The 22,699-nt window shown below is 37.8% G+C and overlaps 1 protein-coding gene across 11 annotated transcripts in view; it reads right to left on the bottom strand.

Annotated features, from left to right (window-relative positions):
- Positions 1-471: 471 nt before the first annotated feature.
- Positions 472-22,699, bottom strand: part of LOC116721851 (receptor-type tyrosine-protein phosphatase mu) — a 200,052-nt gene continuing 177,824 nt past the window's right edge. For 10 of the 11 annotated variants that reach the window (XM_032565855.1, XM_032565857.1, XM_032565858.1 and 7 more), the window contains 10 exons: positions 18,066-18,182; positions 16,455-16,609; positions 14,750-14,885; positions 10,393-10,542; positions 9,843-10,016; positions 8,417-8,548; positions 4,864-4,989; positions 3,416-3,579; positions 3,102-3,237; positions 472-1,457 (listed from right to left, as the gene is read on the bottom strand). In XM_032565855.1, the coding sequence (XP_032421746.1) occupies positions 1,404-1,457; positions 3,102-3,237; positions 3,416-3,579; positions 4,864-4,989; positions 8,417-8,548; positions 9,843-10,016; positions 10,393-10,542; positions 14,750-14,885; positions 16,455-16,609; positions 18,066-18,182 (1,344 nt within the window). In that variant the 3' untranslated portion in view covers positions 472-1,403. The remainder of the gene's footprint in view (positions 1,458-3,101; positions 3,238-3,415; positions 3,580-4,863; positions 4,990-8,416; positions 8,549-9,842; positions 10,017-10,392; positions 10,543-14,749; positions 14,886-16,454; positions 16,610-18,065; positions 18,183-22,699) is intronic. The other variant, XM_032565856.1, reaches the window with a different exon arrangement.

The raw sequence follows: 22,699 nt of genomic DNA, 5'->3' as shown, positions 1-22,699 counted from the left end.
AAAGATTGGATTTTCCTTAAACTTTCAGGGTCAGATTGTGGAACTGCAATAAAATTATGGATAGATTGTAGATTTTTGCAAGTTATTTGCTGTGGGAGTCAGTATTAAGATTCAGTGAGAGCAGCAACACTTTATTTCTCAGCTTTAAATAATCTAAATCAACGCTGCATGACTTTTGCTTTATCACCAAACTAAGCAGATCATGTGAGATTGAAACTCATTTCAAATAGTTTTGTTTTTTTACTTACTTTGCTTTAAAATCCTGCTTATGAAGAAGACACTTTTGTTTGATGCAAATATGCATTTCAGCTTTTGCTTTCAATTAATGTAATAATTATGATTATTTTCTTTTTAAAACTTCTTATAACACTGCGTTGTTGGTTTTACATTGTAATATTTTACTGTCAACTATTCTAAATTATGCATATAAACCCCAAGATTTTAAAATAAAAAAATATGTCGTATAAAACAGTATAAAACAGTTTATGAATTTTTAAAATCAAATGTCATTTCCTGGTGCTCCAGCAGATGGCGCCCCAGCATAATCTTTCCAAAGACAGCAAATCCAGGTAGATAATCCAATGTTTATATTGTAGGTACATTTATAGATCTTTTCTTTACAGTTTTCTTTCCTCTGTCATACAAGATGACCAAAAAAGAAAAAGAAAAGAAACAAGAGAAAAAGCATACAGTACAATCAAGAAACCAAACCTATAGAACATATGATTGTCACTTACTGCGAGTCACAAAAAAAGTACATACTGTGAATAAATAATCTACAGAAATATTTACAATATGCACACAGCGAGAACTCAATGGAAGTGCAAATAAAGCTTTGGATCCCCGAACAGGAAAACAAGTTAGCAGATGTAGCCATAGTTGTCATAGTTTTACAGGACATTTAGGAACATTTAAGCTTTGAGCTCCTGCATTCAATGACTCTCAAAAGTGAGCTGAGCAGAAACAGAAACGAGCGGAGCGTCAAAATGGACACGTTACAGTATGTACAGCGCAGCGCATTCCTGTGGAAAACCGGACAGTGTCTAATGCTCGCCGTCCAATGAGGATCAAGGCAACAACCACACAACTACAGGCAGCTGAGAGAGAGAAAGAGAGAGAGAGAGAAAGAGAGAGAGAAAGAAAGAGAGGGATCCAGAGAGGAAATGAAACCGATCATTGTGCTCCCGTTGACTCTTCCGCTGCGTTACTTAACCCTGTACAACTCTTTCCCGTCTGGACGGTAAAAAGGAGAGCTGGTCAAAGAGGAGCCGCAGGTAAGGTCAGGTGTGTACCTGTTGGCTCCGGTTGGCTCGGTTACACACACTCTTCACATAATGCACACACGTGAGCTGCAGTCCATCTGCACTGTCCCACAGTTTCATGGAGACGGCAGGAGCTCCGCCTTAACCAGAGTTCAAGTACTCCAGCGCCACTTCGTAGCAGAACTTGTACTGATCCTGCAACGCATAAAAATAAGAGATAAATGAGATATTTGTGGTCAAATCAGCATGCTCAGATATAACACACACTCAATACACATGCAGGATGTCTTTAAGCTGTTCAAGGTGACATTTTTTTCTTGCTTGAACAAGTTAGTTAGGATAGGCCTATGAGCTACACAAAACATCATTACATTTTTTACATTCATTCTTCGGTATTGACATTTTAATCTCAGTTCTGTCTATTTTGAGCTGTTTGAGGGACTCTTTAAATTTAAATAAGGTGCTGCTCAGCAACAAATAGGAGCTTGTTTTAAGTCAATAATTAATATTTATTTTTAAAAAGTACTAGTTCCACTGGCAGATTTTTTCACTTACAACAAAACATTTTCCCCATGTTTAGGTGAAATAATCTACTGGAACTGGTACTTTTTCATAGATATTAAAGAATTATTGACTTAAAACAAGTTTCTGTGTTTTGCTAAAGCGTTACTTATGAATTATTTTTGTTTATTTCAGGTGTGCCAACATATCTACATTTGAAACTAGACAAAAATACTTGGTAATTTTGTGTTTTTGCAGCGATCCACATGATGCGCCAGAGCTACAAACTGAGCTACCAAGCGCCTCCGTTTTGTGTTTTTTTTTTACACATTTATAAGTCGTATGTCTATAATTCACTCAACATCGGAAAACAAAAGCAAATATAGATGAAACTTCATGTTTATAAATTGCACAACAGGTGGGTGTAGGGCTCTTACTATTGGTATTTTGAGATGGAAAGAAATAAAATGTTATAAAAATATTTTAAAAAATGTATAATTTCTGGAAAACATCAACATGGATAAGAGAAACATACAAAAACCTCAGCATTACTCCGATATGATGTTCTTGTTTTTTTCCGTTGACACAAATCAGACAATTGGAAGCTGAGTGGCTTGTTCATTTCTGATTCTTCAGTGGATCCTTGACCAGAAGTCAACTTCATTGTTATCACTTCAAACCTCAAATAGATTTACTTTTATTTTTTATACACATTGCTGAGTCTTTAATTATTGTACAAGAGCGACGTTCTTCTTTCTCAAGGTGAAGATACAAAAACACAAAGCAGACAAAATACTTTCAGCCTGACCTGTGGCAGAAGATTTCATGCAGGCCCCTTAAAAAAAGATTTGAAAAAGCAAACATTGTTTGAGAATTATATTTTAGACATTTAGTTTATTCCAGAAGGAAGAAATTTAATTCTGAGCTGTTCTAGCTTTAATTTTTGAATGATACTCCAATGCCAATATGTAAAAAAAGAAGAAGGGATGGAGATCAATATTGCTGAGAAGGAGAACAAGAGGAGTTTTCTTTTGAAATTTTGAAGCTGAAATGTCTCGGATCAATGGTATTGGCTGACATTTGCAAAGCGGCCAATCCATGGCGCTGGTCCTGATTGTAGATGTTAGCTTCTGCGCTAATGCTTAGACTCCTTCTAACATCTTAAGGAAGTTGGAAAGAGACATTTCAATATACTACCTGGACTTAATGTTGTAATTAAAAAGCATTTATGCCTCAACTGAACATCCGCTGTTCAATATATGCCAGACTGAGTCACACCAGGATCTAAATATCTACAAAAGTCAGAGTCTAAGGATGAATTTTCTGAGTGCGCCTCACCAGCAGGTCCACCATGTTGGGTTTGTTGTTCCTCAGTGTTTTGACGGCGTGAAAAACATCCACAGAGTGTTGATGCTGAAGCATCTCACACACGATGCTGATGGCACAGAAGGTCCCACTGCGGCCGCCTCCGTTCCTGCAGAAGTCACCATGAGTCAAGAAAAGTTTTGTTTTATAATAAAAAAGGTAAAATAAAAAATCCAGAGCAGAGGATGGAGCTTTTGTTGCAGTAAAGGTTTCCAGACAGTAGGTGGAGATGTTTTCTCTCTAATGCCAGCCTCCCTTGTATTCAGCATGAGGTTGGGGGAACTTACAGACAGTGGACGACGGTGCGTCCCTCTCCGCCGTCGTACTCCTCCTGCCACTTGTCCACCTGCCGGATGAGCTTGAGGAAGGAGCGCTTGGACATGGGCGTGTCTCTGTACATGGGCCAGCCCAGGAACTGGAACTGCTGCACCATCCTGTAGCCATCCTGAGGCTGGGGGGCCAAGACAAACCAGTTATCCCTGGTTACCACGCATATATGGGTTAATGGTTTGATGCAATTCTGGTGTAAAAACTCTAGGTGGAGCTAGAGCTGACAGCGAGATAAAGAAGAGATGATCCTGCAGACAGGAAGATGGAGGGTGATGGATGAGCTGCTGCTGCAGACAGATGTCTGACCGTATCGATCAATAACTCCTGTCAGTGATCATATGCGATTAGGCTGTCTGGTACTTTACATGTCGCTGCCTCAGCCAGTCGCAGCGCATTAATAAAATGAAGAACCATCGACTGGATCAACAGCTTACTCAGGTGAGCCCAGGTCAAACCAGCATGGGACTCAGAGGGTTAAACTGTTGGATTAAACCTGATGGAGTCTGGTCTGGTGTTTTGTAACTCCTGACATGTTTAGGTTTTGATAATTCCTCATTTGTTTCTTGAATTTAACCTCCATAAGATAAACAAAAGATGTTCTGAATGACGGAAATGGAACAAAACAAAACAAAAACCCACAAAGGAGCAGAATGTGAACGAAAGTCACATCTGAATAACAAACATTAATGTCCAGGTTAAAAACACAAGGAGAAATGGAAGAGAGTAGATGGATGGATGAATAGAACAACGACAATGATGGATGAATAGAAAAACAGATGGAAAAATGGTTGAATGTATGGGTGAATGAATGAATAGAAGAACCAAGAAATACTTTGATTTAAGGATTAATGGATGGAGGGATGAAGAGGACAGGTGGATGGATGGACAAACAGAGAAATGTCCAAATAAATAATTTTAAAAAGAAAAATAATTCATAAAACTGACATGAAGCTTCACATGAATCTTTTAGGTGAAAACAAATCGGCTGAACAAGATGATCTACAGGTCAGAAGTGAACAGAAATTTATATCTAAAAATAGTTAAACCACCTTAGTTGTTGCTTTTTTACTTAAAAACATTACTAATTATCAAACATTTCATCTAAAAAAAAATAAAGTTTTTTAGATCTGATGCAGGAAATCTTTATTTGTCCCCATGAACTGGTGTGAAACTCTGATTTGGCCTTTTCTTAAGAGCAGGTGGAAAGTTATCAAGCTGTCCTAAAGATCTCTGGCAATCACTCCTCGGTCCAATCAGTGGCGCAGGAGTGGGGTAAAAAAAAATGAGTCTGCCTCTGCACAGCTTGAACGGACAGGTCCACATGCGTGTGTGTGTGAGGTGAGTGGTGACAGGAGAAAATGGCCGTCATATTCTCTGCCAGGAAGACAAACAAACGCCTCCGTACCCGAGCCGCGTTGTAAATCCGAAATATTCTGCTGATGATGTCTTCCTCCAAGTCAGCGGAGACGAACTCCACCTGGATGGGTCCGTGGCGGTGGACTCCGTTTTCAGGCCAGTACTGTGGACACAGCTAAACAGAACGGACACATTCAGACGGAAAGAGATGCAGACAAATCAACACGCAGGCAGAGAAAACAAAGCAAAAAAAACAAAACAAAAACATGGATGATTTATTAGTTTCAGGTTCAAAGTCAGTGGAAGTGATTTTTATCTCCTAACATGTTGTAAAAGAAAACAGAAAACACTAGGAGAGGCCATGAATTCAATAAAAGCAAAGTGTTTTTACTGAAATACAACAAAGAAAGGACTTTAAAACTCGTATACCTCAAGTAGGGCAGCTTTTAACTAATCAACACACTCTTAGTTTGTCACTTCTGAGTAAAACATCGAAAAAACCTTGAGTCATTCATTTCCTTCTTTAGAAAAAAATATTTATTTTTGTAGCTGGTAATAAAAGCTAAATTTCAATTTAAACGATCAAGTTGCCTCTTCAAAGAAGCATCAGTTAACATCTAAAATTTTAACAAACGTTTTACCATAACTGAAATGTTTGTGTTTAACTTGGTGTTTTAGATCAACTGAGGAAAAAATGTTATGAACAGCCAGCCACCAAAGGTGAAGGACTGCAAACATCAACAGAACCAAATCATCTCCAAAGAGTTTCAAAACCAGAAACCCTCCTCTTTCCAACTATGCCTCCAGATCCGTAAACAGTCATGGTGACCAACGGCAACCATGCTGGAGTCTCACCCGTGGGATCAAGCTCAACTTTGGGTTGACAATATAAACCAATCCAAATGAGCTGCTGTTGGCCACGCCCCCCCAACTCAACGTTTACATTCACACTTCAAAATGGGTGAGCAATTATACAACTGTACATCTTTGAAAAGCAGAAGTAGAACCTCCTGCACAACAAACAAGAATGCAGTAAGTTGTTTCTGAATGGTAAGTCAACAACAAAACACTTGTTTTTTCCAGCAGCCATTGTACAGCGCAAGGGGTTGCTAGGTAACGGGGCAGTGCCTATTGATTGTGGCTCAACAATTGGGAAGATTTTGAAACGGCTAATTTTCCAAACACCAAAAAAAAGTGTTTTTAGAAGCAGTTGAGACTCAAATGGAAGTAAAAAAATGTGCAAAATGTGAATTTTGCATTAAGGGTCCCCTATACAGACCTTCTCCTTCAGATAAAAAATATTAACAGTAATAAATATTGTCACCTTTCAAGATGGATTTTTTTCCCCAATCAACTCCAATTACTTTGAATGTGCTGAATAAACATATGTAGATGTTTTTTTGTATTTTTTACTACAGTCTACTACAGATTAGGAGTGAAAAGGAAACCATACACATATGAAGTGCACAACTAAGCAATCAGTTCATATCACTGTCTCTTTTATAGTCCTTTATCTGGTTACATATTTGTGTGTAACACACATATTCATGTTCCTAGACAGAGCAGGGCTTCTCACATAAAATCTGTTAACACAGCACCTTCCCACATCAAAGTGTGAACTCGTTTATTTGTCTCTAAAATATAAATGTCGTGAAATTATGGGTAATTTTTTCATTTTTATCCAGTTTACTGCTTTTTCTTAATTCTTGCTGGACATTCCCTGTCGTTCTCGCAAGAGTTGGAAACAGGGGTATGCAAAAATAAACTTGTGAAGTTTGCTAAAAGCTTTAATTGGAAATGTGTGTTCTAGTCAGAAAAGAAAATGTTTGGGTATTTTGTTGTGTTTGGTGCGACACAAAGGATGAATAACTGAAAATATAACTTAATGGTGATTGTTAAGTGGAGGATATGTGTTTCTCTTTCAAAGGCTATAAAGAAAGAAAAAGAAGAAGAAATGAAAGACACCAGGGGGGCAAGAAAAGGATTCAATGAATGTAAAGAACAAGGAGGAATTCACAAAAACAGAAATTAAAAGAAGAAAAGAATGATAAGGGAGAAGGGAAAAATGATAAAATAGAGCAAGGAGAAAAGAATCATACAACAAAGGATTATAGGTAGAAAAAATGGAAGGACACAAGGAAGTTAGGAAAGGAATTAAGGCAAGAAAGGAATAATGACAAGAAGAAGAAAAAAAAAAGATACAGAGGACAGAAGGACACATGGAAGTAAATTTTAAATTTTTCTGAATTCACGACATATCTTGCGGAAAAGTTACTTGTACGTTAGTTTTGTCTTATTTCAGGTGTTCCAAGTTATTTACACTAAAAAGTTGGCGCAAATACTTGGTAGGATTTTGTGTTTTTGCAGTGCAACTCCTCCATGATCACTCAGATCTCTGAAAAATTACCCAAAGAATGAAGGACAGCATGAAGGACAAAACATTTGGACAATGGAATAAGATATAAAGTCTTAAAATACAAAAATGACTCCCTACTATTACTTTTTCTTTCCATAGTTGTTGAAAATGCTAATATCAAATTATAGACAAATTCCACTCATTGGAGAATTGTTGAATGGTCTGGCATCAACTTGCAGCCGTTTAGTTAATGCAATCGACTTTTTTTTTGCTAAGTCATAAAAAGCATCAATACTTTTATCTAAAATGGCAATAAATGATAAAAGTATAGGCTTAAAAAACAAGCTTATTCCACAGTGCTCCTGGCTGACAACGGAGCTGGCAGCCGAACAGAGACGTCAACCCCTGAGGGACAGCTTCAAAAGAACAGCAAAGTCTCGCCAATTTCTGCCCAGCAGGTGAGGACACGCAGTTGAGAACACGCACCTGTGGAGCTGCACTGCCGGCCTCACAGCGCTAAATCAGAGCACACACAGATGGACACCCCTTCCTGCAGAGTCACACAGTCACGAACAAACAGCTACACTACCTCGAAGAATGCAAATTAACAGGACAGAAAACGTGCACAGAGTCAAGCATACAATTCGCCATCAACTCCTCTATTGCAGCAAAAGTGCAAACACATACGCAGTTTGTGCAGCAGCTTAAGCTCCGCTTTCAAGCTTCCTCCGAGAGCCAGTCAAAAATTGACAAATCTAACAGATGCAAAAACAAAGATGTTGATGTGAGGGAAAGGAAAGCTCCAGCTCTCTCTCGTTCACCTGCACGTCCTCCTTCCATTCCCACCTGTGCTCCTTTCTTGGCTGCCTGACGGGCCGGCTACAGTGAGAATATTGAATGAAAGGCCTTTTCTACCCAGTCAGTCAGTCACCCAGGGAAAGGGGATTTGGGTGGAGGGGAAGCAGCCCGGCTTCAGGCTTTGATCCCCGGGTGTTATGACAGAGCCTCGGGCTGAGAAATCTGGAGATCCTCTTCCACAGGCCTGTTTCCGCTTTCATGGCATCCTCTCGGCTGCATCTCCCATATTTCAAACACACGCTGCATCCATACTGTGTCTAAAAAAGTACGAGTGTTGTTTTCCCAGATAATATACACACTGGTAATAAAAAAAAACCCACTTTGTGTGTGAGACTTGCAATGTTTCTGAAAGACCGTTTCTTCGTTTTGAGCACATGGTCCGGGTTACCTGTGCCGGATCCACGTCGTTGAGCATCACTATGGATGTGCAGTGGTAGTCCAGCACCAACCTCCAAAAGTCCTTCACTGTGTTTGGTAGCGGGTGTTGGGTCACTATGAACGCAGACGGCTGCTTGTAACTCTGGAGGAGCAGAAACAGGGAAGGAAAAGCGAGATTTTAAAGAATGATACAGAAGTGTCTCTCAAACTGCGGTCCCCAGACCGCTGGTGGTCTGCCGGCGCCCCCTAGTGGTCTGCAAAGCACAGCACGGAAGCGACCAATTATTTTACAGTGACAGCTAGCTTACCAAAGGATTGTGTTTAAAATAATAATGGATAAGTGGCTTAAAAATGGATCATTCAAAAGAAAAACTGAAGATACAGGTGGAAAGAAAACAACTGATTGGAGGGAGCTAAGCCATACGTAGTGAGAGTATTGATGTGTCTTTAGCTAACAATTTGATACTTTTGAACTCTGTGCTGTTAACGACTCTTTTGAACAGCAGAGTCGTTAGTGAGTCGTTAGTGAGAACTGTTCTTTGTTTTTCCCAACTTTGCTTGCTATTGCTCTGCTCACATGTTCTTAATTTTATTTAATTGAAAATGATTTAATCACAAACAATTGTTAGAAATGGGTGGATAACATATATTTAATAGTGCAGAGGAAAGTTTTTGTTTCTGCCAAAGCAACTCAGGTTTATTTTTTTCTTATTATGTTTCTAAATTACAAATAGCTCTAACATGATTTGATTTCATTTCATTGTTTCTCATAATTGGAAAGTTTAGAATCCAAATTTTCAGAATCTGTAAATAACTCAAAACAAACCCAATAAGTTAAGTGGTCCTCATCCTAAAAGTTTAAGAAACTTGTTATAAAGGTTTCTGATGGAAATTTCTTCTCTGTTGACAATATATTTGTAAAAATGTTCTTCCAACATGAGAGCATGTTTAACATCTAACTCAGTAATGCCTCCTATAAAAATAGGGAGATTGAAGGAGGGCAAAAATATTGATTTTTAGAAAACTAGTTCCACTGGTAGATTTCTTTTTCACGTAAGAGAAAAATGTTTCATGGCTTAAAAAAACCTAGCACTTTTTCATTAATATTAAGGAATTATTTACTTTAAACAAGCTCCTATATGTTGCTGAAAAGTTACTTGTAAGTTAGTCTAATTTCAAATATCCTAAGATATTTGCATTAGAAACTAAACCAAAAACATTTGTTATGAATTTGAATTTTTGCAGTGCAGGCTTTTCTTGATCTAATATGTGACATAGGCCCTTTAATAAGAAAAAGTGGTATTAGTAAGAAAATTGCCTTTGTTCTAATTTGTTCCACTTAACCTCACACTTTGTTCCTTTTGAGTTTTTTCAGTGAATTTCTACATCTCTGAAGTGGCTAAGACGACGGAGCCAAGTCCATGTTTGACTCTTACGTCCATCAGCGCGGCGTTGATGTAGTTGGAGCTCTCTCCGTCGATGGTGATCAGAAAGGGCAGGCAGCGGTCTGGCGGCAGGACGTCCATGCAGCGGTTCTTCTCGTGGTTCCGGGGCAGCAGGGCGATGCTGCAGTCCTCCACCCGCAGCGTGGGAGTCACCATGTTCAGAGTCTGTCGCATGGAGGCAGATTACATGCTGTCATATAGACGCAGGAAGGTAGGCGCTTGGGTTGTGAGTGTGCTAATTATCTCCCACTATGGTAATTAACAGTGCAATTCTTTAATCAGTTCCATTAGCGACTGCTCTGACTCCCCTGATGTTACTGTGATGAAACTTAGGGGGGGATGATGCGTCTCATATAACGCTCATTGGCCCAAGAGGGGGTGATACTATTACAGATTAATGCATTTTTGCTCCTGATTGGCCCAGAGGGGGGTTGTGCCTTTCATCAAGAGAGAACATGTTTACTATTGTTTGTCCTGCATTTGAGATGAAGCTCTATGAGGGATCTGCACACACTCTCAATATGTTGGGTACAGTTCTCACCCTGAACTCCTCTTTAATGGGGCTGGAGTTGGTCTGCGGGTCCAGGCGGATCATGTCGTAGTAGACGGACCGGAGCTGGCTGGCGGGGATGGTGGTGTCCCCACAGAGACATGCCTCCAAAATGGCATCATGGATAAAGACATACTGCTCCTGAAAAAAACAGCATCCTCATTGCGGATCTGTCAAACATCTTAGTCAAGTCAAGTTTATTTGTATGGCACATTTCAGCAGCAAAAACATCATGTAATCACCAAGCATGAAGCAAGCAATAAACATCACATTTTGTCAAATGCCAAATCATCAAGTAAAGACACATGTAACATGTTGATCAATGTTCAACTTACTACTAATCAAAGGCAGCTTTAAACAAATTATTTAAAAGAAATCAGTGTTTCAGCTGTTTTGTAGATTTATGGAAGTTTGTTCCAGAGTTGTGGTGTGTAGAAGCTGACTAGGAGTATTTTAAAGTCTATTCTCAGAGCTAAAGGGAGGATTATAATAACTTTAAAACTGGCGCGATGTAAATACAAAGAATAGTGGATGCAATGGGCACTGTTCAAAACAAAAGACAGCGAAAAAAATGGAGAAAAAAATGGACAAACTGGATTGGACAAAAAGTCTAGTAGAAAAATAGCTCCCAAGCAAAAGTCTATTTTATTTTATGTTGAATGTGAATTGCTCATATAGGTTTTATATGTAAAGAAATGTGGAAAATGCCAATAAAAATATTAAATATATATATATGTAAAAAAAACAAACGGGGATGATGTGTGCCATCTTCCTGATTTTAGTGATAATGCGACTAGCAGCGTTCTGTTTTATTTTTTTCAGGCAGACCTGTGAAGACACTGTTGCAGTAATTAATGAGATTAAAGACATTAGTCTTCTAATCCTGGAAATGTTTCAGGTGATAGAAGGCTGACTTTGTAACTGTGTTTATGTGTCTTTGAAGGTTCAGGTCAGAGTCCATCACTACACCCAGATTTTAGCCTGATCACTTGTTTCTGGTTGTAATAACCAGAAACGAAGCTAAGGGGCTAAAGATAATAACTTTAGTTATGTTTATGTTTCTTAGACCTTAATGACACAAAAATATGAGAATTTTGTTTTCACCAGCAGCAAAACCATCCGTGACGAGGGTCTGCTGCACTTTAGCAAGAGGATTTCAGTGACCTTTAACATGTTTTTGTTTTAGCCCTTTGGCATTTTTTTCCCAGCTAATATTTGACATTGTTTATGCTGAAAGGTTACGTTACATATTTTAACATATATTTTTGCTACAAGGCTGATTTAAATCCTTTCTGGGACGAAAAAACGGTAAATATTCTCTGAATTGACCTTTTCCGAAAATTTAACCCAACTTTTGCACGGACGGTTATGATTTGGTAATATTGAAACGTTGCAAAAGCAGATGCATTTGAAGATGATTTTATGTGGCAGATAAAGTGGTGCATGATTGTGAAGGAGGAGGAAATTATTGCAAATGTTTTTCCACACACAACTGAAACCCACCTCTCATCCCTTTTATTCTGAAACTCCGAAATGAAATCAAAACACATAATGACTCAAAGATAATAAATTTAAATGCATGTTTTGCTTTTTTAATTTGAAAACCACATGCTAGTTTGATTGCACTCCAAATTTATGTGCTGCTTTGTGTTGATCATGTCGTAAAATACATTAAGGTTTGTGGTTTTGATGTGATGAAATGTGAAATAGCTCCAGAGGTGTGAATATTTTTGCATGCCTCTGTGAATAAGCATGAAGTCTGGACAATGAAAGCAGCTCTCATGCAGACCGAAGCAGGAAATTACAGCAGATTTCCTCCTCCTGGAGTCAATCACTCAAGCGTTGGAGACGGTGACACAGCTTGAAGCTTGATGCAAATCTATTCTGAAGTGACATTTTCAGCTGACACTTCCTTGTCACTTTGTTCCAAAATCCGCATTCAAACTCAGGGGTCACTGATTTACACGTACAAACAGAAAAAGCCTTTTGCTATCTGTCCAGAACGCAATGTGAACTGTCGACTGAGAGCCTGCGGCGCCCTGGGCCGGGTCAGTAGGTCAGATGTTTATCAATTTACAGGTTGATGGATCCTATCTGAGCTCATAAAGTATTAAAGACGTCGCATTACATTTTCATGGGCGAATTAAACCGTGGCGGAGTGTTTGTGTCTGGCTGCAGGCGCAGGAGCCGAGCCAATGAGCCTGAACACCTGCGAGGGAAAACACCCGCGTACGCGCGCAGTTTGAAGGTCATTGAACTTCAGGAGAGTGACTCAACGTTTGGTCTCCGGTTGCTCAAATCCCCATTTGGACGTCAACGATGAAACATTTGCCCATTAAGTCCAATGACGCCTGTGATTTAAAGAGAATTACAGGGAAATGATGCATTCAACGACACGATGGACATCTCCAGATGGCCGGCGTTAAGGGAAGTCTGCACCGGAGAATAGCTGGAAAAAGGGCCAGGAATGTTTTCAGTCACTGATATCAACTAAATACTTTCTGTTCAAAGCCTGTAAATCCCGTTATCCCAAAATGTAGAGCCAACCACTTACGCCGAGCACCCTGGGAAATTGTTCTGTGCGCAACTTAATAAATGTCTAAGAGATGATCCACTTAAAAAAAGGTGTTAGCGACAAATAGATGGTCTGAAAGACAAACACAGCAGAACTCCCGTTAAATCGGATGGTTTTGTAATGTGTTAATGAAACGTTCACATGTGAAATTTGAGCAGATACTTTCCACTAAATGACAAAAATTATTATGCTGGATTTTCAAAGATAATTGACATAATGACTGAATGGCAAAATCATGAGAGATCTCCACTTGATCTGCTGCACTCAGCTTCAAAATAAATCAAATAAATCACTCGAAATATATGAAAGCGTTTTTTTTCTTTAAATTTTAAGCTTTTGTCTTGAAGTAAAGGGGGCTAATGAGGAGAATTAAATGTTGATACTACTTGACCACTTTAGATGGCTACAAGCCGTTGCTTTTCCTCCCTAGACCTCCTGGTTTGTTTTGTGGGCAAGTTACATTTACTCAGTTACATTTACTTAAATAACTTTCTGGAAAAAATGAACTTTTAGGAGTAGTTTTACAACTCCGTATGTTTTACTTGTAATCCATTGATATCATGTAATATTTCTGGATACTCGAATCACAGAGGGTAACTTCACAGAATGAAAACAAACTGTTTAATAAAAATTAATGAAACACCTACAGTTTATGTTAAATTGAGACTTGTTTACACCCAGACTTTGTTGTTCTGATGTTGTTTTGTATCTGCTGAGTTAGTTGTGCCATTTGGAGTTGGTGAATATACAAAAAACTCTGTTATCACTGGAAGGGATTTATGTAACATTACCTACAGTAAGTATCAGTTTCTTAAGCTTTACACAGTTTCCTGGATTTCCTGTTATTTTGTAATATGTTATTCATTTGTTTTTGTTTTTATTTTAGTCTAACTTTTTATTTTTGTCCCACTGCAAAAACACAAAATTATTCTCAATATTAGTTTCTGGTGAAAATATCATAGTTCATTTGGAATAAGACAAAACTAACTTACAAGTAACTTTTCAGCATTAATTAGGAGTAAATAATTGCTTAATATTGATGAAAAAGTATTAGTTATAAGTGAAAAAATCTGCCAGTGGATGAAATTTACATTTTTTGTAAATATTAAGGAATTATTGACTTAAAACCAGCTGCTATTTCTTGCTGAAAAGTTGCTTGTAAATTAGTTTTTTTTATTATTTGAAGTGTACTAAGATCTTTGCACAAAAATACTTGGTAAGATTTTCTATTTTTGCGGTGCTGTTTAATTAAATAATTGGTAATACTTTATTTGAAAGGGTGTACGTAAGACTGACATTACACTGTCATAAACATGATATAACACCTGCTATGAAGATGAAGGAGTTTTTGTGAATGGTTATGACTATTCTCATGAATGTCATTTGGTAAATAATGACACTTGAAGCAAAGATGGCAAATTTAATGCCCTTTAAATGCAACTTTTATTGCAACTAAAACAGTCGTAAACATCTATGAGGACTCCTTCATGTTCATAACAGGCGTTATGGCATGTTTGTGACAGAGTAATGTCAGTCTTATGCATGTCCCTTCAAATAAAGTGTTACCAAATAATCTTTATACACTAAGTCGGATGTTATAATCAGTTACTCTGAAGCCTTTCTGCCAAGTACCTTTTTCTCTCTCTCTCTCAAATTTTTACTTTTTCTTGATTAAAAATATGTTGAAGTAGTGCTACTCCTACCTGCGTACAGTTTTTGGGTTCTCTACCCACTTCTGCTGCTGAGGTTACTGGGAGAGAAGGTTGACCATACCTCCGTCTGAACCATGTTGACTCTCCGTGAGCGCAGCTCCCTCACACAGTTGTAAATATCCACCACACCTTCCCTCTCCGCCATGTCCAGCATGATGTCGATGACGATGAAGCAGCCGGTCCGACCGGCACCAGCACTGTACGCAGACAAAAGAATTTTCTATAACTGCTTTAATTTCAGACAGATCTTATGTAAACACAGCCTGTTTTTTCTCTTAAATGTTCTTCCTTGAACAGGTTAGGATAGATCAGGTTGACGTTTCTTGAGCTTCTTTCCAAATGAGTTCAGGGCCTCTACTCACTTTAAATTAAAATAAATCGGTGTTGGACACGCTCCCCAACTCAACATTTACACTTACAAGTGAAAAAAAAAAATCTATCAGGAAAATAATCAATCACTGACCATAGGTTGTTGCTGCGTCCATAAATGCAGGTTAAAAGTTCACCATGCAGCGGAACGACACACATTTATGCATAAAATTCAATCACCTCTAACCCTGTAGGTCAAAACTTAAAATGTAATTTTAAATTCTAAATCTGATGTTCCTCTGTTAAAAAAAAAAGACAAAATCTTCTGCTTTATAAAACAAAGAATTTCTGGCATCTGTGCCTTAGTGCATGTAACGAGGGGAAGGTTCACATCTGTGAATGCAGCATTGCTGCTGAATGATATATGTACAGGAGAAACACTGAGCTATAAATGCAAAGCTTTTCAACTGGCTCTCTGCACTCCATTTCTGTCACACAGTGAAAACATCTGGCCAATTATAACATGAAAAATGCAACAGTGACAAAATTAATGAACATACAGGTAAAAGTTTTTGCATTGCAGCACATGACATGCGGGTCAACATGCACTAAATGGGTGTTTATTTTGTAATGTCTTGATTACAAACAGTTTAAAATGAAACATTTTAAAGAAACAAGTTACAAATCTATGCTTCTGTGTGTTATATTTCCCATTTGGAAATACGTTTAGGAGTGTTTGTAGAGATCTGCTGCACATTAAATGGGATTCTCCCAAAAATCTTTCGGTTCTTTTTGTCAAACATAGGACTGTGTAAAGTTAATTCATTCATTTCACAGCATTAATTATAGACCAATAACCGAACAAATCCTACAGAGTTCCTACACATTTCTCATGTAAAAAAACCAGACTTTTCTCAAGTCATCTGCTACGTTTATTGTAAAACATAAAATACATCGTGACTTTATGGCAGATAGTTGCACAGTAAAAAAAATATGGACTCTGTAAAAACTGGAAGGGAGGGTAGAAGGAAGACAGAAAGGAAAGAACTTGAAGAGAAAAGGTAAGACGCAAGGAATGAGGACAAGCAAGAAAAAGAAAAACACAAGTAAACAAAGAAATAAAAGAAATAAAGAAAGAAAAATTTGAGATGTAAACAGAAGGTATGAAAGAAGGAAAGGGAAGATACAAGATACAGGGACATGGACAGAAAATAGGAAGGATGGAATCAAAGCGGGAAGGAAAATATAAAAAGTAGAAAAGACAGAAGAAAGCAGAGAAGGAAAGAAAAAGGAACACTAAAAAATAAGACTTGCAAAGTTTGCCCAGATCTGAGTTTTCTCTTTCCTTCTAAAAACTGCACAAAAGCCTGACAAAAAAAAAAGCCTGACAAAAAAAAAAAGGGAGTTTGGTACCACAGCAGCATAAACAAAGAGCTCAGTTTCCTCACACCACACACCTGCAGTGAACCACCATGGGCCCGGCGTTGGTCAGCGTCTTGGACTTGACCCTGCGGATGAACCCCAGCAGGCCCGTGGCGTGGTAGGGCACGCCGTGGTCCGGCCAGCCGGTGAAGTGAAACTGCCGGATCTCCCGGATCTCATGAGCGCCTCTCTGAGGAACAGAGTCATCATGTTAAACACACAGAGCGCCGGGGAGAAAAACACAGTACACATGCTGCGAGAGGTCCTTGCAGAGCAAATACAGCAGTGAATTAAATGCAAACACAAACGACATGGAGGTAAGAGTAGGAAGGATGAAAAAACTTTCCAATATCTATCAGCAAACAGTATCATCCAAAGGGGAATGCAGCCTTGAACCTTAAGCATTTCTGTGTCGCGCTTTTCAGATTCCAGGGAGCAACACTGACTACCTGGATGCTGTGGATGTATATAAAACACTCAGTGCAGCTTCAAAAATCTGACTCTCAGCACGATGCAGCTCCTCACAGTGTGACTGTAACCCAAACTGCTGTTTGTGCCTCAGCAGTAACTAACCAACATCTGAAAGGAGAGCTAATTATTCGAGAGGATTCCCACCGGAAAACATTTTATTTAATACTGAGAGCGTTGAAGAATCGGCTGCTTCTTTCAATTACATCAGTTGTTCTGTTTTAGTTTGGATCTACGCACATGTATGTGTAAAGAGGAACAATATGGATATTGAACTTACATAAAACTGTTCAAATGATCATATAAACATATGATTATTGTTGATTACTACTTTATTAATTATTTATAGACGCTATTTTGTTGTTTGTTGAAATTTAAAGGAATAATAATTGTTCATCCATTGTAAATAAAATTAGATGGATACTATTTTGATGGGGTTTAGTTATATTAACGGCTGAAGCTCAGTCAGATTGGATGGTGGAAGTTTTTCCACAGATTTTCAACTGTATTTCTACTTTGACTAGGCCATCTTAACACATGAATAATCTTATCTTTTTACAGAACTTTGAGCAAGCTTGCTGTTTTTAAATGTGCTTTACAAGTAAACTGGATTTGGATACTTTTCAATCTCAACTATTCCACTCCAACTCAGGTTATTTGTTCAAAGTGTCCACTGTCCATATTTTAGGCAATAAAATGTTTAGTTTCTAATTTGAAAAAGGAATTGAATTATCTGTTTATTTGGATCTTTTAAAGTAGTTCTAATGGTGTGTAAAAAAAAACATGAAAAATCACATTAAAAATCTGCAGAACGTGCACATTTTTAAAATTAATCGTCTGAATTATAACTAAAATAATCCTTAGTTGCGGCCTTCAAGCAGGATAAAATGTTTAAGGTGTATTAATCGTTTCAAGAAGCTGCATGCAGTATTTCACAAAAGTATTATCAGATTAAGTGGCACACCGTTTCTGAGGCCTTGATAAGCTGCTGATAAAAGTCAAAGCTTAATCACTTTTCTGCGTCCTTCAGAGCACAGAAGAAGTTTTGAAATCCCTCTTGACATATAATTTATTCTGCTGTATCACTTAGAGGCACAAAAACCTAAGTGTTTGTAATTTCCTGCTGTACGAAAGGTTAAATATACTCGAAATGAGGTGAAAGCGAAACACAAGCCTACCTTCTCCACAGCGAAGGTTCTGATGACGTACTCTGACAGCAGCTCGGTCTCTATAAGCGTCACCTTGATGTCTCTGTAGATCTCTGTGTCGTCGGGCCAGTACTTACAGCACTTCACCTGAGGGCCAGAAAACAAACTTTTTTACACCAAACATCATCTCGTTTATGCTAACATCGCTTTAAACCGGCACACAGCCGTCAGTTTTTTCCCCTCATCCCGCAATAAAGATTGTCACATAACATTACCTCCAATTTGCCACCTGATATTTCAGTTTCTGAGCCATTTCTTTCAAATCAAAATGAGATTTGCTTCATATTAGTTTCGTCCCCCGGTCAAGGATCCGCTGTTAATGGGTATCTTATGTATCGGCGGAGGGTTCTTTCGCACGTTATTGCTTTTTCATTCTCACGTCGATAACGTGAAAATGACTCTAAAGGTGGATTGCATGCAAAGCTGCAGGAGAACAAAGAAGACCTCAAGGGAATCTAACATGTCTCCCTCTTGATTTCCAGTGTGTAAAAAAATAGGACAAAATCAGAGGAAAAAAAAGTACAGAGAGGAGGTATAATGACAATCCAGTAATGACATGAAATAATAAACCCTCAGCTGTTTAAAACAGATTTCCCAACAGAAATCTAAAACACCCCATCGGAAATATTACTTGCATCAGGTATCATAAGAGCGCAAAATTACCCCCCTACCACCACCTCTCCCCCCAGTTCAATTAAACTGTTGATACTGGTGGAGTACGGCTGGTAATAGAGATTGAGATCACGGAGGTATATCAGAGACTGATAATTTTTGATGAGGGATAAACGCAACGTCGGCCACAAGCAGATTTAATTTTCGTCTCTGGCATCTCTGTGCTGATTACAAATGAAATGAGATTTTGGTTTGTGGAGTGACACAGTAAGAGAGGTTTGGGGGATTTCAGGACCCTCTCTCTCTCTCTCTCTGTGTGACACCCCTGATGACTAATCCCCGATGACAATCACAAATGCACCGTCCGCTTCCAGCTAGATTGAATTAGCCAAAAGCCATTACCTTATTAGATCACTCTGAATCAGTCGCCTGGTTTGGAGGGAACTGGCCTTTGGGCTAAAGTATGCCAGATGTTCATTCGTGGGCAAACTCACAGGCGTGTGTTACTGAGAAGACACCTCTTCTCAACTCATTTCTCTAATTTCAATAAGGTACAGCGCCTTGACAAAATACCCTCAAATATATTTTTTTACATTACAACTGTAAGCTTTAATTTATGTTACTGCACTTTTTGTTACACTTTATTTGAAGGGGTGTGTATAAGACTGACAAGTGTCTTTTGGTAAATAATGTCACCTTTAAAGCAAAAATGCATTAAAAGTGTCAACTTAGCGTTATTTGGTAAATAACTACATTTTTATCCAAAGTTGCATAAAAGTTACATTAAAAGTCAATCAAAAGAGTCAACTTTCCACTAAAAGTGTTATTATTTACCGAAGACGCCTTCATGTTCATAACAGATGTTATGTCAATTTTCTGTGATTGATCAATAAAAATAATGCATAGACTGCAATAACACAAATGCTTAAAAAATACTGTTGGTCTAGTTTCCAGTGCAAATATCTTATTACACTTGAAATAAGACAAAACAAACTTTCAAGTAACTTTTCAGCAAGATGGAAGAACTTGCTTTAAGTAAATAATTCCTTAATTTTGTCAGAAAAATTTGCTAGTTCCACTGGCATTTTTTTTACTCAGACATTTTTCCCATAAGTGAAACTAGTACTTTAAATAATTCATTGCTGTTGATATTTTTTAAGGTCATTTTATTTATATAGCACATTTTCGGCAACAAGGCAATACAAAGTGCTTTACATGAATTAAAAGGAAATACAAGCAAAACAAAACAAAGGAAAGAGCAAAAGAAGAAAAAGAATCTAGTGTTGATCTAAATTATGTAAACTAGGTGCTCCTGTTCAGGTTACTAAGTATCCTCTGGTCTAATTCCATTTCTGGGTTGGGAGAACAAGAGTCAAAAAATAGTCTAACAATGTTGATCCAAAAGTGTCCTCTGGGCTTCTGGTCTCTGCATCTAATTAGTGAGTACTCTACAGTTTCTGATAAAATAAACAAAAGAGTGACTAATCTAATTCCTTTCCTGGGTTAAAAGTGAATACTCCACAGTTTCTAAAAAATGAGCTAAATTCTAAGTTTGTTCTAATTCCTTTTCTGGGTTAAAAGTAAGTAGTCACAGTTTCTAAAAGGCAGTAGTATAAAAGTAACTAAGTAGTGACTGTTCCTATTAAGTATTTCTGGATTCTAAGTTTGTAGTTATTCTAATTCTGATTCCATTTCTGGGCTGTATAATATTGATCTAAATAGTGCGTACTCCACAATTTCTAATATTACTAATAAACTAAAATAATTTACTTGAAACAAGCTCATATCTTGCTGAAAAGTTGCCTCCAAATTAGTTTTGTCTTATTTCAAGTGCACCAAGATGTTTGCACTAAATGCCTTATATTTAGTGCAAACAAATAAGATGTCTTAAGCCCAGTCAGGTTGGAAACAGAGTGCCTATTTTATCTAGTTTTGAAACCGATTCGCAAAATGATTTGGGTCTGGACTTTGACTTGGCCATTTCAGTGCAGGAATGTGTGTTGATCTAATCTAGTGGTGTCCAAACCTTTTGTCGAGCAAGTTGAAAGTACTTAATAGCTACAACAAAGACATTAAAAGTGTTTTCTAATTTTTTTACCTGCTTGGCAATAAACTAAAAATGAAATATTTTGATGAAATAACAAAGTAGTTTGATTTTATTAGAAGATGCATCTGTAAAAGCATTGCTGACAGGAGACATAAAAAGGGTCTTGCACGTTTCTCTCAATAAAAAGAAGGCAATTAGTTTCCTAATTGTTCTTTGGTAAATGTTTTACTGTTTTGTTGGTTTTTGTGTATTTTCTGGGAGAGGAGTGGGATGAGTCACTCTAATTTCAAAAGCACATATTTTCAGCTATATTTAATCAACTGTTTTCCTTTGGAGTAAAAGTTACTGGATGTCTGTTTACAATGCTATGACAATAAAATGGAACAGAAAACATGGATGGTAAACGACGAGATCTTTGTATTAAGAAGATTTAAGCAGAAATTGACAGTGTCCACGTGTGTCATCAGTGGCAGCAAGCCAAATTTTTACCATTTTTAAATTGTTGTTTGAAAGTCACACAAATTCATTCCAAGGTTTGCAAATAATGCAAACCTTCTTCACAGGACAATTGAGTTTACAATGAAATTACTCACGGTAAACTGAGGTATTTAAGAAAACGTCTGCTGATCAATTAATCGTTAGTCGTCAATCGAGTTGTGTAGTAACAAGTTACATTTACTTTGAGTAACTTTTTGAAAAAGTGTGCTTTTGAAAGTATGCTTACTTTACTCAAGTAATTTTGTTATGAAGTATCTCTACTCTTATTTGAGTAAAATGTCTGAATTCTCCACCCAGTGAAAAACAAACATGTTTTAAACAAAAATTTCCTGCAGTTTCTGTTAAAACTTTATGTTTGTTTTTTATTGAAACAAACTGATTTGGAAACATTTTCTTTTGCATGATTTTATTTTTTGTCACTTACATGAATTATTGTCATTTTTGTCCTTACAGTATAAAATTTTTCACTTAACTTCATATTTTGGTCTGTCTCATTATGTAATTTTTAAATATTAAATGATAATTTGATCAGTTACTCTGTATTTCAGTAGAGTTTTTACTTTTACTTGAGTGAAAATATGTTTAAGTAGTGCTACTCTTACTTAAGTGTAATTTTCGGGTACTCTGTCCACCTGTTAGTTGATCAATAAGATAAATCAACTTAATAGATTAACTCAATCACTAGCTATCCTCTATCAAATAAAATAAAACAAACATTGAAGTTTGTAGTTTTTAATGTGACAAAGCCTGTTAAAATTCAAGAGGTACGAATATTTTCACAAGGCATAAAAAACAACATCTCATCTCAAACGGTAACCTCCAAAATCAAACCTCTCATACATCAAAGTGCGCTGTGTGCCGCCCCTGTGTGTTTGGAAGTGCCGGGACAGAAGCTACGTGCGCTCCTCTGAGCGTGTGCCAGGGTTTCCCAGAGTGCATCAGCAACTGTGCCGAGCAGATGGCCTGCTGCGATATGGCAGAGTGATTTTATAGGGCCCCACTGCGGAGCCACCATCTCTGGCTGCTGCCCGCCATTGGACAAGGATCATATAACAGACGGTTCGGGGGGCCAGAGCCCCGCAGAGGGCCCTGCTGCAGCTAAGCAGGTGTGGAGAAGGTGTGGGGCGGGGTGGGGTTGGGCTAAGCTACTGTAGAGGAGAAGCTTAATGAGGTACCTAGAGATGGGTCCATGAATCATTATCAGCTCCGATACATTTAAGCCCCCACCAAAAAATGCACATCAGCAAAATGAAGGTGTGCATAACTTTAGGGTGTTTTTAGCTCAGAAGCGTTTAAAATTCTTTGAAGAAAATCCCTGGGCAGTCTAATCGTTAAGACCTTCATTTTCTCTTGATTATAATCAACTTTACAAGGAACAAAGTGTGAGGTTAAGTGGAACAAATTAGAAAGGCAAACAAAGGCATTGTTCTGACTAATACCACTTGTT

This window comes from Xiphophorus hellerii, chromosome 6 (assembly GCF_003331165.1).
Source record: "Xiphophorus hellerii strain 12219 chromosome 6, Xiphophorus_hellerii-4.1, whole genome shotgun sequence".
NCBI lineage: Eukaryota > Metazoa > Chordata > Actinopteri > Cyprinodontiformes > Poeciliidae > Xiphophorus > Xiphophorus hellerii.
This window is presented reverse-complemented; position numbering and strand designations above follow the sequence as displayed.